The sequence below is a fragment of the Mobula birostris genome, chromosome 8 (genome assembly GCF_030028105.1).
Source record: "Mobula birostris isolate sMobBir1 chromosome 8, sMobBir1.hap1, whole genome shotgun sequence".
NCBI lineage: Eukaryota > Metazoa > Chordata > Chondrichthyes > Myliobatiformes > Myliobatidae > Mobula > Mobula birostris.
In genome coordinates, this window is record NC_092377.1 from 29514242 (window position 1) to 29530956 (window position 16715).

The following is a 16715-nucleotide window of genomic DNA, read 5'->3' on the forward strand; positions in this document are numbered from 1 at the left end:
TGGGTTGAACTCCATCTGCCACTTCTCAGCCCAGTTTTAGATCCTATCAATGTCCCGCTGTAACCTCTGACAGCCCTCCACACTATCCACAACACCTCCAACCTTTGTATCATCAGCAAACTTACTAACCCATCCCTCCACTTCCTCATCCAGGTCATTTATAAAAATCACGAAAAGTAAGGGTCCGAGTCCCAGAACAGATCCCTGAGGCACACCACTGGTCACCGACCTCCATGCAGAATATGACCCGTCTACAACCACTCTTTGCCTTCTGTGGGCAAGCCAGTTCTGGATCCACAAAGCAATATCCCCTTGCGTCCCATGCCTCCTTACTTTCTTAATAAGCCTTGCATGGGGTACCTTAACAAGTGCCTTGCTGAAATCCATATACACAACATCTACTGCTCTTCCTTCATCAATGTGTTTAGTTACATCCTCAAAAAATTCAATCAGGCTCATAAGGCACGACCTGCCCTTGACAAAGCCATGCTGACTATTCCTAATCGTATTACACCTCTCCAAATGTTCATAAATCCTTTCTCTCAGGATCTTCTCCATCAACTTACCAACCACTGAAGTAAGACTCACTGGTCTATAATTTCGTGGGCTACATCTACTCCCTTTCTTGCAGAAAGGAACAACAACCGCAACCCTACAATCCTCCGGAAACTCTCCCGTCTCCATTGATGATTCAAAGATCATCGCCAGAGGCTCAGCAATCTCCTCCCTCGCCTCCCACAGTAGCCCGGGGTACATCTCATTCGGTCCCGGCGATTTATCTAACTTGATGCTTTCCAAAAGCTCCAGCACATCTTCTTTCTTAATATCTACATGCTCATGCTTTTCAGTCCGCTGCAAGTCATCACTACAATTACCAAGATCCTTTTCCATAGTGAATACTGTATTCATTAAGTACCTCTGCTATTTCCTCCAGTTCCATACGCACTTTCCCACTGTCAGACTTGATAGGTCCTACTCTTTTACGTATTATCCTCTTGCTCTTCACATACTTGTAGAATGTCTTGGGGTTTTCCTTAATCCTGCCTGCCAAGGCCTTCTCATGACCCCTCCTGGATCTCCTAATTTCCTTCTTAAGCTCCTTCCTATTAGCCTTATAATCTTCTAGATCTCTAACATTACCTAGCTCTCTGACTCTTTTCTAAGCTTTTCTTTTCTTCTTGACTAGATTTACCACAGTCTTTTTACACCATGGTTCCTGTACCCTACCATACAAATACCCGCTGAACATTTGCCACATTTCTGCCGTACATTTCCGAGAACATCTGTTCCCAATTTAAGCTTTCAATTTCCTGCCTGATAGCCTCATAATTCCCCTTACCCCAATTAAATGTTTTTCTAACTCGTCTGTTCCTATCTCTCTCCAATGCTATTGTAAAAGAGATAGAATTATGATCACAATCTCCAAAATGCTCTCCCACTGAGAGATCTGACACCTGACCAGGTTCATTTCCCAATATCAAACCAGTACAGTCTTTCCTCTTGTAGGCTTATCTACACATTGTGTCAAACAACCTTCCTGAACACACCTAACAAACTCCACCCCATCTAAACCCCTTGCTCTAGGGAGATGCCAATCAATATTTCAGAAATTAAAATCTCCCATCACGACAACTCTTATTATTACACCTTTCCAGGATCTGTGTCCCTATCTGCTCCTTGATATCCCTGTTACTATTGGGCGGCCTATAAAAAACACCCAATAGAGTTGTTGACCCCTTCCTGTTCCTAACCTCCACCCACAGAGACTCTGTAGACAATCCGTCCATGACGTCCACCTTTTCTGCAGCGGTGACACCATCTCTGATCAACAGTGCCACGCCCCCACCTCTTTTGCCTCCCTCCCTGTCCTTTCTGAAACATCTAAAACTCGGCACTTGAAGTAACCATTCCTGTCCCTGAGCCATCCAAGTCTCTGTAACGGCCACCACATCATAGCTCCAAGTACTGATCCACATTCTAAGCTCATCCGCTTTGTTCACAATACTCCTTGCGTTAAAATAGACACATATCAAACCGTCTGTCTGAGCGCGTCCCTTCTCTATCACCTGCCTATCCTCTCTCACACACTGTCTCCAAGTTTTCTCTATTTGTGAGCCAACCACCTCTTCCCCAGTCTCTTCAGTTCGGTTCCCACTCCCCCCAATTCTAGTTTAAACTCTCCCCAGTAGCCTTAGCAAACCTCCCCGCCAGGATATTGGTCCCCCCGGGATTCAAGTGCAACCCGTCCTTTTTGTACAGGTCACACCTGCCCCAAAAGAGGTCCCAATGATCCAGAAATCTAAATTCCTGCCCCCTGCTCCAATCCCTCAGCCACTCATTCATCCTCCACCTCATTCTATTCTTATACTCACTGTCACGTGGCACAGGCAGTAATCCCGAGATTACTACCTTTGCGGTCCTGCTTCTCAACTTCCTTCCTAACTCCCTGTAGTCTTTTTTTCCCAGGACCTCTTCCCTTTTCCTACCTATATCATTGGTACCAATATGTACCACGACCTCTGGCTGTTCTCCCTCCCACTGCAGGATATCTTGGACGTGATCTGAAATATCCCGGACCCTGGCACCTGGCAGGCAAACTACCATCTGAGTTTCTTTCCTGCGTCCACAGAAACGCCTGTCTGACCCCCTAACTAAAGAGTCCCCTATCACTACTGCCTTCCTCTTCCTTTCCCTATCCAGTGCCACAGGGCCGGACTCCGTGTCAGAGGCACGGCCACTGTTGCTTTCCCCAGATAGGCTGTTCTCCCACCCTCCCCCAACAGTACTCAAACAGGAGTACTTATTGTCAAGGGGAACGGCCACAGAGGTACTCTCTAGTACTGACTCTTCCCCTTCCCTCTCCTGACTGTGACCACTTGTCTGTCTCCCGTGGCCCCAGTGTGACCACCTGCCTAAAAAGTTCATCACGTTCATCTATAGTATGATTTAGACCTTAAAACCAGAAGTGTGCTGACATAATTCAATTCCAAACATCATCTGAGTGGGTGAAAGGAGATGTGATTCAAACTATGACACCAACATCTCCTGGAGGGTGGATCAAATTCACACCACCAGGCAGAAGGTTGTGCATGCATTGAACTACAGTGTAGCCAATATGCTCATTTGTCATCTACTAGTGCCATTAAGAACTAAATCAATTATTCCGCTCCTATACATGACACACAAGTTTTGTTGTTGCACTTGCTTATTATTATTATTACCAATATTCTTAATATTATTCATCTGATCAGATACTGACCCTCAATCTCATTTGGTGCACACCATCACCAGCTTGTAAGGAACAACTCATTTTTAAAAAAGGGCATCTCATGCTACTGGCTAGAATTTACTGGTTTCACAGTATTTTCAAAACAAATACCAGTGCATCTTCCACAAAGTTTAAAATGATTTACCTCCAGCATTTGCCCCCTTCAAAATTATTCTTATTAGTTCAGGAACATCGAAATATGCAGCATAATGCAATGCATTCATGTTAGTCCATCGGCTTCGAATTTTTACATCTGCTCCCATCTCAATCAACTCTAAAGCAAACTTGACTGCAACTTCTGCATCTCCTGCAAAATAAGAATATAATGCAAAATCTGTGCAACATGTCAATAAGGCATAGTTTAGATTAAATGTCACAATAAAGTAACATGTAAGGTGCTACAATGAATAGCAGTTTATAGGAAACAGACCGAGCAGAACAACTGTTCCAGAATTAGAAAAGATCCTAAGCACATAAAGAACCGAAGTGAAACAGAACCTGCATGAAGCAAAAGCCTTACAAATGACATGGCTTGCAGTTGCGAATGGCTTGGAGATGATGGAGATGATGGATATGTTGGCAAGGGAAAGAATGGGGTAAGAAGAGTGGTGGGGAAATAAAATAGCTGTATCATAGGAATTAATGCATGTTGCAGTTATTCGGATTTCAAAGTCTGACATCAGATAACAAGGATAAAAATATCAAATCTAAGCCCAAATTTCAGAAAATTAAAGCAATGTATAAAAAATGGCATCATGACAAATAAATTTAGTGAAATAAGTATTAATAAAATTTTATTTGACCCTGTTTTTCAAATTAGAAATATATGTTCCAAAATGTAATCAAGAGAGCATCACTGATTGCATTTAAGCTGAACAGGCATGTGAAATATAAATACTGTAATCGACACATTACTTCTGAATGCTTAACAAGCTCTTCTATTTCAGAAGCAGCCACTCAATCTCTTTCTACTTCATTTTCATGGGTTCTGGGCAATTAATGAATCTTATATTGGATCTTCTGATCTTGCCACAGCTGTGATGATTGGAATTAAGGGGGCAAATGGATGGGGTGTTTCTGCTGTTGTACTCGGACTTCCCAGATCAGAGAGATCCCAATTCTTTGTTTGTGATGCATGATGGTACCAGTTTGTGAAGGACCTTCATCTTTTGGATGCTTAATGCAAGGTTCATCCTCTTGAATATTCCGGTGAAGGAATCAACAATAATTCCACAAGTATCTGAAACTGAATGATTAAACGTGACATGATTTTGATTCTGAAGGTGACCCACTTATTATGTAGATTAGCTTCATTTCAGAAGATAAAGTACAGTTGCAAAAAAGGTTAAACTGAGAAGCAATGTAAAGATTTCGGCTTAAGCCTAACTTGTATTGCAGTAGTGGATCTGTGGTTAAGGATCATGAATTGCATTTCATTGTGTATCAAATATAATTATGAGGACAGTCAAAGCTGAGAAGAACTCTTGATTATCATTTTAGTTGATGGAGTTCAAAGTTTTCTTGTGGTCATGCTGATCCCTCTGTTCTTCTGGAACATATCATGAAGCAAATGTATGCCCTTTGTGCTCCTTGCTGCATTATGATTATGAAAAGAACTATTTGGTCCCAGGAAAACTGTTCTAATGCCTGGATCAAGATCAATATCATGAGAGCTTGAACTTGTTTCTTTCACAAATATCAGTGTTATGACAAGGCACTAAGTAATCTTTGACAGGTTCAGTACATTGCACGGCACCATAGAGGAAAAAGTAATACCCTTTATCATCTGTTTCCAATTTCCCCTAAACTGGAGGGGCAACTAAAGCCAACAGCATTACTGAATCTGCTGTCAGCAACAGGTCAATACAGGCAAGGATGACAGATTTCCTTCTCTGAAGGCCATTAGCAAACCAGCTGAGTTTTTATGAAATTCATCATCATCATCATCAGTAATTTTACCATAATTGTTACAAAGATGAGTTATTTTAATTCCAGGTTTACTCGAATATAAATTCCTCTGCAATAATTGCTGGATAATTGCTTAAACATATATTGCACCATTCCATAAGTAAAATGCCAATACCCTAATCGTGTCTACATCTCCAGTGGCATCATAAATAGTACTTTTAAAGATCTAGTGTTTATAAGAATAACATGCAATTTAAAGCTCTCAAATGTTTATATGTAAACATGTAGCAAATTAGCAATGTGGTCAACTAAAATTTAAAACTTCATTTGACATATTTAAACTTAGAATTGCACAATATGATATAGCATGTTCTAGCTGTCCATGAGGTGCCCTGACATTCCAAGCCCCAAACAGCAGTGTTGAATGGACATTGCACCCTAATCTGACCATAATTCTGGTTCTGACGACATAGAGGCATCAGCAGAAGGCAGTTGGAGCACCACCAAAAGCAGTGAGTTCTTTCTCCTTGCTTTGGGGGGGTGGGGGGGGTTCTTAATTTTTTAAACCATAATAGAGAGAAACGGTCTAGCAGAACAGCTATCATTGGAGCAGCCATCGTCACCGAGTGGGAACCTAGAGGCTTTGATGCAAGGAGGCCAAGGCCAAAGAAACAGGTAAGAAGGATAGGTTTTTCTTTTCGTTATTGCTGATTTGGTCTTGGTTGCCCCTTAGTGCAGTGCACGCAGGATGGCAGATATGACAGTGGAATGCTCTGCCTGTAGGATGCGGGAACTCATGGAACCTGATGGTCTCTCTGATGACTACACCTGCGGGAAGTACAGCCAACTCCAGTTCCTGAAAGACCACATTAAGGGGCTGGAGCTGGAGTTGGCTGAATTAAGGATCATCCAGGAGGCAAAGCAATTGATAGACAAGAATTTTGAGCAGCTGTTACACCCAGAGTGCAGAATTCAGGGAGTAGATGGGTGAACACTACAGGAAGTAAAGGGAGAAAGAAGTCAGTGCAGGGTCCCCCTGTGGCTATTGCCCTCAGCAACAGGTACACCCGTTTGGATACTGGGGGGGGGGGGGGGGGGTGACCTCTCTGGGCAAGTCAGCAGCAGCCAGACCAATAGCACTGTGGTCAGCTCTGAGTTTCAGAGGAGTAGGGTGAAGTCAAGCAGAGCAATAGTCGTAGGGAACTCAATAGTTAGGGGGGCAGGTAGGAGATTCTGCGGCAGCAAGAGATGCCAGAATAGAGTGTTGCCTCCTGGTGCTAGGGTCCAAGATGTCTCTGAGCAGTTGCAGAATACCCATGAAGGGGAGGGTGAAGAACTAGAGGTCATGGTACATATTGGTACAAATGACAAATGCAAGAGAGGGTTAGAGTAAGTTTAGGGAGTTAGGAAGGAGCCTGAAGAGCAGGACATCAAGGTGGTAATCTCTGGATTACTCCTGGTGCAACAAGCTAGGGAAGGTCAGAACAGGAAGACAGCGCAGATGAATGAGTGGCTGAGGAGACAGTGCAGGGGCAGGGTTTTAAGTTCTTGAATCATTGGAACCTTTTCTGGGAAGGAACTGACCTGTAGAAGTGGGATGGGTTGCACCTGAACTGGAGGGGAACCTCTATCCTGGGAGGGAGGTTTGCTAATGCTGTTGGGGAGGGTTTAAACTACATGCAGGGGGGATAGAACCGAAGTGAAGAGGCAGAGGATGGGGTGGTTGGAGCACAAATAGAGACAACTTTTTGGGAGCTTGTGAGGAAGGATAGGCAGATCACAGACCAAAGACGCACTCAGCCTGATGGTTTGAGATGTGTCTATCTTAATGCAAGGAATATCATAAACAAAGCATGGATCAGTACATAGAACTATGATGTTGTGGCCATTGCAGAGACTGAGATGTCTCAGGGGCAGGAATGGCTGCTGAGTGTGTTGGGTTTTCGATGTTTCAAAAAGGACAAGGTGAGAGGCAAAAGAGGTGGGGGCGTGGCATTGTTAATCAGGAATAGTATCATGGGTGCAGAAAAGGAGGAAGTCATGGAGGGATTGTCTGCTGAGTCAGTGTGGGTGGAAGGAAGAAACAGGAAGGGGGCAATAACTCTATTGGCTGTTTTTCATAGACCTCCCAATAGTAACAGAGACATTGAGGAGCAGATGGGGAGGTAGATTCTGGAACGGTGCAATAATAACAGGGTTGCTGTGATGGGTGATTTTAACTTTCCTAACATTGACTGGCATCTCCTTAGAACAAGGGATTTGGATGGGGTGGAGTTTGTTCAGTGTGTTCATGAAGTTCTCCTGACGCAATATGTAGATAAACCAACTCGAGGAGAGGTTGCACTTGATCTGGTGTTGGGAAATTAACCTGGACAGGTGTTCGATCTCTCGGTGGGGAAGCATTTAGGAGGTAGAGCACACAACCTTACCTCCATTACCATAGTGCTGGAGAGGGATAGGACCAGACAATCTGGGAAACACTTAATTGGGATGGGGGAAATATGATGCTATCAGGCAGAAACTTGGGAGCATTAATTGGGAGCAGATGTTTTCAGGAAAATGCACGGCAGAAATGTAGCAAATGTTCAGGGAACATTTGCATGCTGTTCTGCATAGGTATGTTCCATTGAGGCAGGGCAAGGATGGTGGGGTAAAAGAACCATGGTGTACAAAGGATGTAGAAAATCTAGTTAAGAAGAGAAGTTTACCAAAGGTTTGAGAAACTAGGTACTGTTAGAGATCTAGAAAATTACAAGGTTACCAGGAAGGAGCTTAATAATGAAATTAGGAGAGCCAGAAGAGGCCATGAGAAGGCCTTGGTGAGCAGGATTAAGGAAAACCCCAAGGCACTCTACAAGTATGTGAAGAGCAAGAGGATAAGCCATGTGAGAATAGGACCAATCAAGTGCAACAGTGGAAATGTGTACATGGAGTCAGACGAGGTAGTGGAGATACTTAATGAATATTTTGCTTCAGTATTCAGCTGGGAAAAGGACCTTGGCAATTGTGGAGACGACTTACAGCAGATGAAAACGCTTAGGCATACAGACATTAAGAAAGATGTGCTGGAGCTTTTGAAAAGCATTAAGTTAGCTAAGTCGTCGGGTCCAGATGAGATATACTGTAGGAAGCAAGGGAGGAGATTGCTGAGCCTCTGGTGATGATCTTTGCATCATCAATAGGGATGGGAGAAGTACCTGAGGATTAGAGGGTTGCAAATCTTGTTCCCTTGTTCAAGAAAGGGAGTAGAGATAACCCAGAAAATTATAGACCAGAGACCCTTACTTCAGTGGTGGGCAAGTTGTTGGAGAAATTCCTGACAGGCACAATTTATGAGCATTTGGAGAGGCATAATCTGATTAGAGATAGTCAACATGGTTTTGTCAAGGGTAGGTGGTACTTTATGAGCCTGATCGAATTCTTTGAGGATGTAACAAAACACATTGATGAAGGTAGAGCCATGGATGTAGCATATATAGACTTCAGCAAGGTATTTGATAAGGTTTCCCATGCCAGGCTCATTCAGAAAGTAAGGAGGCATGGGATCCAAGGAGACCTTGCTTTGTGGATCCAGAATTGGCTTGCCCACAGAAGGCAAAGGGTGATTGTGGATGGTTTGTATTCTGCATGGAGGTCGGTGACCAGTGGTGTTCAGCAGGGATCTGTTCTGAGACAGCTTCTCTTTGTGGTTTTAATAAATGACCTCATGAGGAAGTAGAAGGGTGAGTTAGCAAGTTTGCTGATGACACAAAATTTGGGGATGTTTTTGATAGCCTAGAGCACTGTCAGAAGTTACAGCACAACTTTGATAGGATGCAGAACTGGGCTGAGAAGTGGCAAATGGAGATCAACACAGGTAAGTGTGAAGTGGTTCATTTTGGTAGGTCAAAATTGATAAGATTGATTGATTCCTGATTGATTCCTGGGATGGCAGGACTTCTATATGATGAAAGACTGGATCGACTAGGCTTATACTCTCTGGAATTTAGAAGATTGGGGGGGGGGGGGTCTTATTGAAACGTATAAAATTCTGAAGGGATTGGACAGGCTAGATGCAGGAAGATTGTTCCCGATGTTGGAGAAGTCGGGATGTTGGGGAACGAGGGGTCCAGTTTGAGGATAAAGGGGAAGCCTTTTAGAACCGAGATGAGGAAAAACTTCTTCACACAGAGAGTGGTGAATCTGTGGAATTCTCTGCCACAGGAAACAGTTGAGGCCAGTTCATTGGCTATATTTAAGAGGGAGTTAGATATGGCCCTTGTGGCTAAAGGGATCAGGTGGTATGGAGAGAAGGCAGGTACAGGGTTCTGAGTTAGATGATCAGTCATGATCATACTGAATGGTGGTGCAAGCTCAAAGGGCCTAATGGCTTACTCCTGCACCTATTTTCTATGTTTCTATGACAAGTTTGAAGACAGAATATAATATTAATGCTAACACTCTTGGCAGTGCAGAGGATCAGAGAGATCTTGGGGTCAGTGTCCATAGGAGACTCAAAACTGCTATACAGATTGACAGTGTTAAGAAGGCATACAGTGTGTTGGCCTTCATCAACTGCGGGATTGAGTTCAAGAGCCTTCAGCTAATATTACTGCTATACAAGACCTTATTTAGACCCACTTAGAGTACTGTGTTCCACTCTGGTCACCTCTATACAGGATGTAGATACTAGAGAAAGAGTGCAAAGGAGATTTACAAGGATGTTGTCTGGATTGGATGACATGCCTTCTGAGAATAGGCTGAGCGAACTTGGCCTTTTCTCCAAGCGATGGGGGATGAGAGGTGACCTGATAGAGGTGTATAAGATGATGAGAGGCATTGATCGCGTGGATAGCCAGAGGCTTTTTCCCAGGGCTGAAACTAGAGTGGGCATAGTTTTAAAGTGCTTCGAAGTAGATACAGGGGGGATGTCAGAGGTAGGTTTTTCACAGGGAGAGTGGTGGGTGCATGGAATGCACTACCAGCGATGGTCGGTGGTAAGGGGGGGGGGTACAAAAGGGTCTTTTAAGAGACTCTTAGATGGGTACATGGAGCTTAGAAAAATAGAGCGCTACATGGTAGGGAAATTCTAGGCAGTTTCTAGAATAGGTTACATGGTCGGCACAACATTGTGGGCTGAAGGGCCTGTAATATGCTGTAGATTTCTATGTTCCATGTTCTGATTTGCCCAGGTACTTGGCCCTGGCTGTGGCCACACACCCAGCAGCCCACCTCCCACTCTGCCTGGCATGTTTTCACCCCATTCTTGGCTTACGCCTCTGGTCGCACACTTAACCTACATTCCAACATCCAACTTAAGACTTTACTTGCGCTGTTATTCAAAGATAAGCTCAAATCATGCAGGTATTTACAAATATTGACGTTCCTTTGAAAAGCAGTACGGTACCATTATTCAAATAGAGTCTACATGGGCATAACAGAGGTGTTATTCCCATGTGAAGTCTGTTGAAGGGGAGGCACAGTGCAGAAGCAAACCTAAACAAAGTATCATGACAATGATACAGGCTTATTTAACAACATGAATTAATGCACCTGTAGAACTGTTAAGATCATGGCTTGCATGCTATCGTAAAGCAAATATAGCTGAGGAAAAGTTATCTGAAGAGAACGCTAAATAGTCTCTTCATGGTCATAGAACCAAAGACTTTAGCAAGAGAAAACAGCCTTTCTAAAGCCTTTACCCCTATTGATGTTTACCAAAGCAGTCAGCTGCAGTACATAGATGTAGTTGTGTTTGTGCTCACAGGATGACCTCCAGCCCAAGAAGTTCTCAATCCACTGGGTGGCAGCATCTGCTTCATGATAAACTCATCATGGTGCTCGGACATGGCAGTCCTGTCTCACTCTCGATCACAGCTAGAAACATTAATTCATCGTTCATTTCCACAGATGTTGCCTAATCTGCTGAGTTCCTCCAGTATTTTGTATGTATTTTCCAGCATCTGCAGAAACTCGTGTTTATAACTTGTCTTGCTCTTATTCCCCTGACCTAGAACATCGAATGATAAAGTGCCAACTACTCTACGTACCAAGAGACTTCTCCGCCATGATCCTGATTGCAGTTTACATACCACCAAAGACGGATGTCAAACTAGCACTCGAGGTATTGAATGTCATGATTAACAAACAAGAAATGGCCTACCCTGGTGCCTTTCACATCACTGCTGAGGATCTCAATCAGGTTATCTTCAATAAATCTCTGACCAGCTACAATGGGTACATCACCTACAGCACCAGAGCACCCGACGTGCTTGAGTACTCCTGCACAATAATCAAGAATCCCTACTGTTTTATCCCACAAATGCACTTCAGAAAATCTGACCATCTGGCTGTCCTCCTCCTACCTGCATATGTAAACAGAATCTAAGGAGCAAGGCACCATGTAAGGACAAGCACGAGGTGGTCATGGGAGGAAGAAGAGCAGCTGCATGACTGCTTCAAATCAGTGGACCAGGCCATGTTCAAGGACTAATCACGGACCTGAATGAATATGCCATGGTTGTCATGAACTTTACAGAGACACATACGGGTAAGTGTGACCCCACTAAATAATGAGACAGTTGCAGGAAGGGCAGGACTGGCAGCTCAATATTCCGGGGTTCCGTTGCTTTAGACACGACAGAGCAAGAGGCATTAAAGGATGACAGGTGGTGTTACTAGTCAGGGAAATTGTCACGGTAGTGCTCCATCAGTACACACTGGAGAACTTAACTACTGACATGTTATGGGTATAACTGAAAAAAGAAAGGAATGACCATGTTATTGGGGCTAAATTACAGACGACCCAACTGCCCTGGGGATTTAGAGGAACAAATCTGTAAGGAGATCGCAGACTGTTGCAAGATACTCAAGGATGTTATAGTAGATGATTTTAACTTTCCACATATTGACTGGGATTCCTATTCTGTAAAAGGACTAGATGGGATAGAGTTTGTCAAGTGTGTTCAGAAAAATTTCCCTCATCAGTACATAGAAGTCACAACTACAGAGTGTGTGCGATTCTGGATCCGCCACGAGGAAATGAGACATGGCAGGTGTTAGAAGTTTGTGTCAGGGAACACTTCGCATCCAGTGACCACAATGCCATTAGTTTCAAAGAAAATATGCAAAGAGATAGGTCTGGTCCACAGGTTGAGATGCTAAATTGAAGCAAAACCAATTTTGATGGTATCAGAAATGATATGGCAAGCGTGAATTGGGACTGGACGCTTTCTCACAAAAGTGTACTTGGAAAGTAGGAGGCCTTCAAAAAGCAAAATTTTGAGAGGACAAAGTTTGTATGTACCTGTCAGAATAAAAGGTAAAGATATCAGGTGTAGGGAACCTTGGTTTTCAAGAGATATTGAGGCCCTGGTTAAGAGAAAAAATGAGGTACATAGCAGGTATAGGCAAGTAGGAACAAATGAGTTGTTTATGAAGTTGCTAATGAAATGCAAGAGAGCGCTTATGAAAGAAACCAGGAAGACTGAAAGCATAAAGTTGCTCTAGTAGTTAAGGTGTAGGAAAATCCTAAGGGATTCTACAGGTATATTAAGAGCAAAAGAATTGTGGGGGACAAAATTGGTTGTCTGGAAGACCAGAATGATAATCCATGTGTGGAGCCAAAACAGATGGGGGAAATTTTAAATGCATTTTTTGTACCTGTATTTTGTCAGGAGACAGATACAGAGTCTATAGAAGTGAGGCAAAGCAGCATCAATTTCATGGACCCTGTAAAGATTACAGAGTACAAGGTGTTTGCTACCCTGAGGCAAATCAGGGTGGATAAATCTCTAAGGCCTGATAAGATGTTCCCTCAGACCCTATGAAAGGCAAGTGCAGAAACTGATGAATTGCTCCTGCAATGATATTTAAAACATCCTTAGCAACAGGAGAGATAGCAGAGGATTGGAGGATAGCAGAAGTTGTTCCACTGTTGAAAAAGGCTCTAAAGTAAAACCAGGAAATTATAGGCCAGTAAGTTTGACATCAGTTTTGGGAAAGTTATTGCAAAGTAATCTAAAGGACAGGATATAGGTATTTGCATAGTCATGGACTGATTCAGCATGGCTTCATGCATGGTAGGCAATGTCTAACCAATCTTAGGGAATTTTTTTTGAAAACGTTACCAGGAAAGTGGATGAAGGCAAGACAGTAAATGTTGTCTGCATTGGCTTTAGTAAGGCATTTAACACGGTAACACATGGGAGGCTGGACATGAAGGTTCAGTCGCTGAGCATTCAGGGGGCAGTAAATTGAATTAGACATTGGCTTTGTGGGAGAAGCCAAAGAGCGGTAGTTGAGGGTCACCTCTCTGACTGGAGGCCTATGATTACAGGTGTGTCACAGGGATCAGTGCTGGGTCCTTTGTTGTTTGTCATCTACATCAATGGTCTGGATGATAATGTGGTTAACTGGATCAGCAAATTTACGGATTACACCAAGGGCTGTTGTGGACGGTGAGGAAGACTATCATGACTTGCAAAGGGATCTGTATCAGCTGGAAAAATGGCAGATGGAATTTGATACAGACAGGTGTGAGGTTTCACACTTCAGTCGGACCAATCAGGGTAGTTCTTACACAGTGAACAGTAGGGCACTGAAAGGTATGATAGAACAAAAGGATCTGGGAATGCAGGTCCATAATTCATTGAAAGTGGCATCAAAGGGTCGTCAAGAAAGTTTCTGGCACTTTAGCCTTCATAAATCAATGTACCGAGTACAGAAGATTGGATGTTATGTTGAAGTTGTACAAGATACCTGATTTGGAGTACTGTGTGCAGTTTTGGTCACCTACGTACAAGAAGGATATAAACAAGGTTGAAAGAGTGCAGAGAAAATTTACATGAATGTTGCTAGGTCTGGAGGATTGGAGTTATGAGGAAAGGTTAAGACTGTATTCTTTAGAGTGTGGAAGGTTGAGAGGAGATTTGATAGACGTATACAAAATTATGAGAGGTAAAGATAGTAAATGAAAGCAGGCTTTTTCCACTGAGGTCGGATGGGACTACAACCAGAGGTCATGACTTAAGAGTGAAAGGTGAGAAGTTTAAGGGGAACACGAAGGGAAACTTCTTCACTCAGAGTCATGTGAGGGTGGAATGAGCTGCCAGCACAAATAGTGCATGAAAGCTTGATTTCAAGGTTTAAGAGAAGTTTGTATAGGTATATGGAGGGCTATAGTGCTGGTGCAGGTGGTTGGGAGTAAGCAGTTTAAATGGTTTTGACATGGACTAGATGGGCAGAAGGGCCTGTTTCTTTGCTGTACTTCATTTGACTTTAAATCTGTCTTCCACAACCAAATACACTGTATAAACCAAGAGATTCGCAAGCTAGATTAGTGTGCTTAGGTGATCTGTGAAAGTACAGGGAAGATGGCCAGGTATGACCTCGGGAAAGACATCTCACATGCAAAATGACACTTCACCTGTGAGTCGGCTGGTGTGATGTACTGCGTCCAGTGCTCCTATACATATTGGTGAGACCCGACGCAGACTGGGAGACAGTTTCACTGAACAGCTATGCTCATCCACCAGAGAAAGCAGGATCTCCCAGTGGCCACACATTTTAATTCCTCATCTCATTCCCATTCTGATATGTCTACCCATAGCCTCCTCTACTGTCAAAAATGCAATAAGCCAATATATCATTGTTAGATACTGTCCCAACCTTGGGAATGATAAGAGTCTGTATTTATTTAAAACATCCTGAATAGAAAAATACCAGAAGAGACAGTTAAGTGGGCTCTTAAATGGTAGACATACACTAAATATGGAAAATTAGTAAACACTGCCACAAACTGCATAGCTTTTCTGCCTAGATTTTTCAAATATAGCTCAATTAGCTATTTTGTGTTTTTTAAAAATAATTGACTGTTTTTAAAGTATGCTGCCAGAAGGTGATAAGATTAAATGAAACATGATGGAAGGAGACTTGCTAAAACTAGGTGGATCATAATGCCTGGTTCTATATAAAAAACTGTTTATCACTGTGATACAATTATAATGATCTTATATTTTAAAATGTGTTCATGAGGGTATACTAGATGTTGATAACAAAATGGTCTGATAAACAATCACATTTCAAAAATAAATAGCATTATCCCACAGGCTTTCATGTTACGTTGCCAAATATTTGCTCAATAAATGCTCAAACTGTTTAAGATAATTCCACTGTACCAGTTATTTTGAGTGAAAGACAATAGGACCCACCAGTAAAATATTCATGTTACCAAATGCACTGATGAAACTGAGGGTACAGAGCAAAATATTAACAAAAAAATCATTTAATTTACAATTCATTTACAACTCACCAATTCCTTGAGCCCCAGCTTTGCAGGTGTAATGTAGAAGAGTCATATCTGTCAAACCATCTCTGTCATTCACATGACATCCTCGATTCAGAATCTAAAACAATTACATGAGAAAGAAGATAATCCAAGATTCCTTTGTTTTCTAAACTTTGGGTAATTGCACATGACAATTAACTAAGGAAAATAAAACTGCAGATGCTGGAATTTGAAATAAAAGCAGAAAAACAGCATTTGTGGAAAGAAAAATTAGTTTTAATGCTTCAGGTCAGTTGCCTTTCCTCAGAGCTGGGGATAGAGTGAAGGGTGTACAGTTTTCAAAGCAGAGCCAGGTTGGAGTAAGACAAAAGGATATGTGGAGCTAGGTTAAGATTAAAGATAAAATGTTGTTCTTCTTGATTATACTGGGCCTCCCTATAGCAGTGGAGGAGGCCTCAGACAGATAAATTGAAAAGGCTGTGAGATTGAGATTTAAAAAGGCACTGAAGAGGAAACTGCGACTCAGTAAAAAGAATGGAACTCCACATCCTATCACACAACACTCATTAATAAATACACATTTGAAACAAAACCGTTAAGGTAAAATCAGCTTTATTTGTCACATGAATGTCAAAACATCAAAACATATGCATTGTTTGTGTCAGCAACCAATGCATCCTGAGGATATGCTGGGGGCAGCCTGCAAGCTCCTTCAGGCTAGCATTCCCACAACTTACTGACTGTCACACCTCACTATCAGGTGTGGGTAAGCATGCCTGACAAGGGTCACCAGTTGAAAAAAAGACCACATGGTAAGCAGCAACAGCACGGGGTTTTATTTCCAGGTGAAAAAAAAATGCAAAAGCTGCCCAAAATTTGTAAAGAAAAAATGTATTTTAAAATACCTGGACAAATGAAAACAAACATGTATGTACAAAATTTACAAATATACACAGGCTTTCCACATGACACACTTTGTCTTTAACTTTCCAATATCACTATCCACCAACCATCAAATCCAGCCTCCACACCTCTCTAGCAAAGCCATATTGAGCATTTAAATCTGCCTTCGCCTGGTCGAGAAGAAACAGGAAATTCTACTGTTGGTCAGTGGGGGTTGGTGATCACATGACCAGACCACTGTAATTATTTCAGATGCAGAATTGGAACATTTTAAATAGGGATTCTAACAACCTACAGTTTTATTCCACAACAAGTGCCTTAGTTAAACCCATACACCAGTGTCAGCATGCTCAGACGAATATAAAAGAA

The 16715-nt window shown here is 42.5% G+C and overlaps 1 protein-coding gene across 15 annotated transcripts in view; it reads right to left on the reverse strand.

Moving 5' to 3' along the window:
* LOC140201202 (CAP-Gly domain-containing linker protein 4) overlaps nt 1–16715 on the reverse strand; it is a 339984-nt gene that overhangs the window by 249770 nt on the left and 73499 nt on the right. For all 15 annotated transcript variants that reach the window (XM_072264916.1, XM_072264923.1, XM_072264920.1 and 12 more), the window contains exons 4-5: nt 15468–15561; nt 3414–3575 (exon numbers count right to left, since the gene is read on the reverse strand). In XM_072264916.1, the coding sequence (XP_072121017.1) occupies nt 3414–3575; nt 15468–15561 (256 nt within the window). The remainder of the gene's footprint in view (nt 1–3413; nt 3576–15467; nt 15562–16715) is intronic.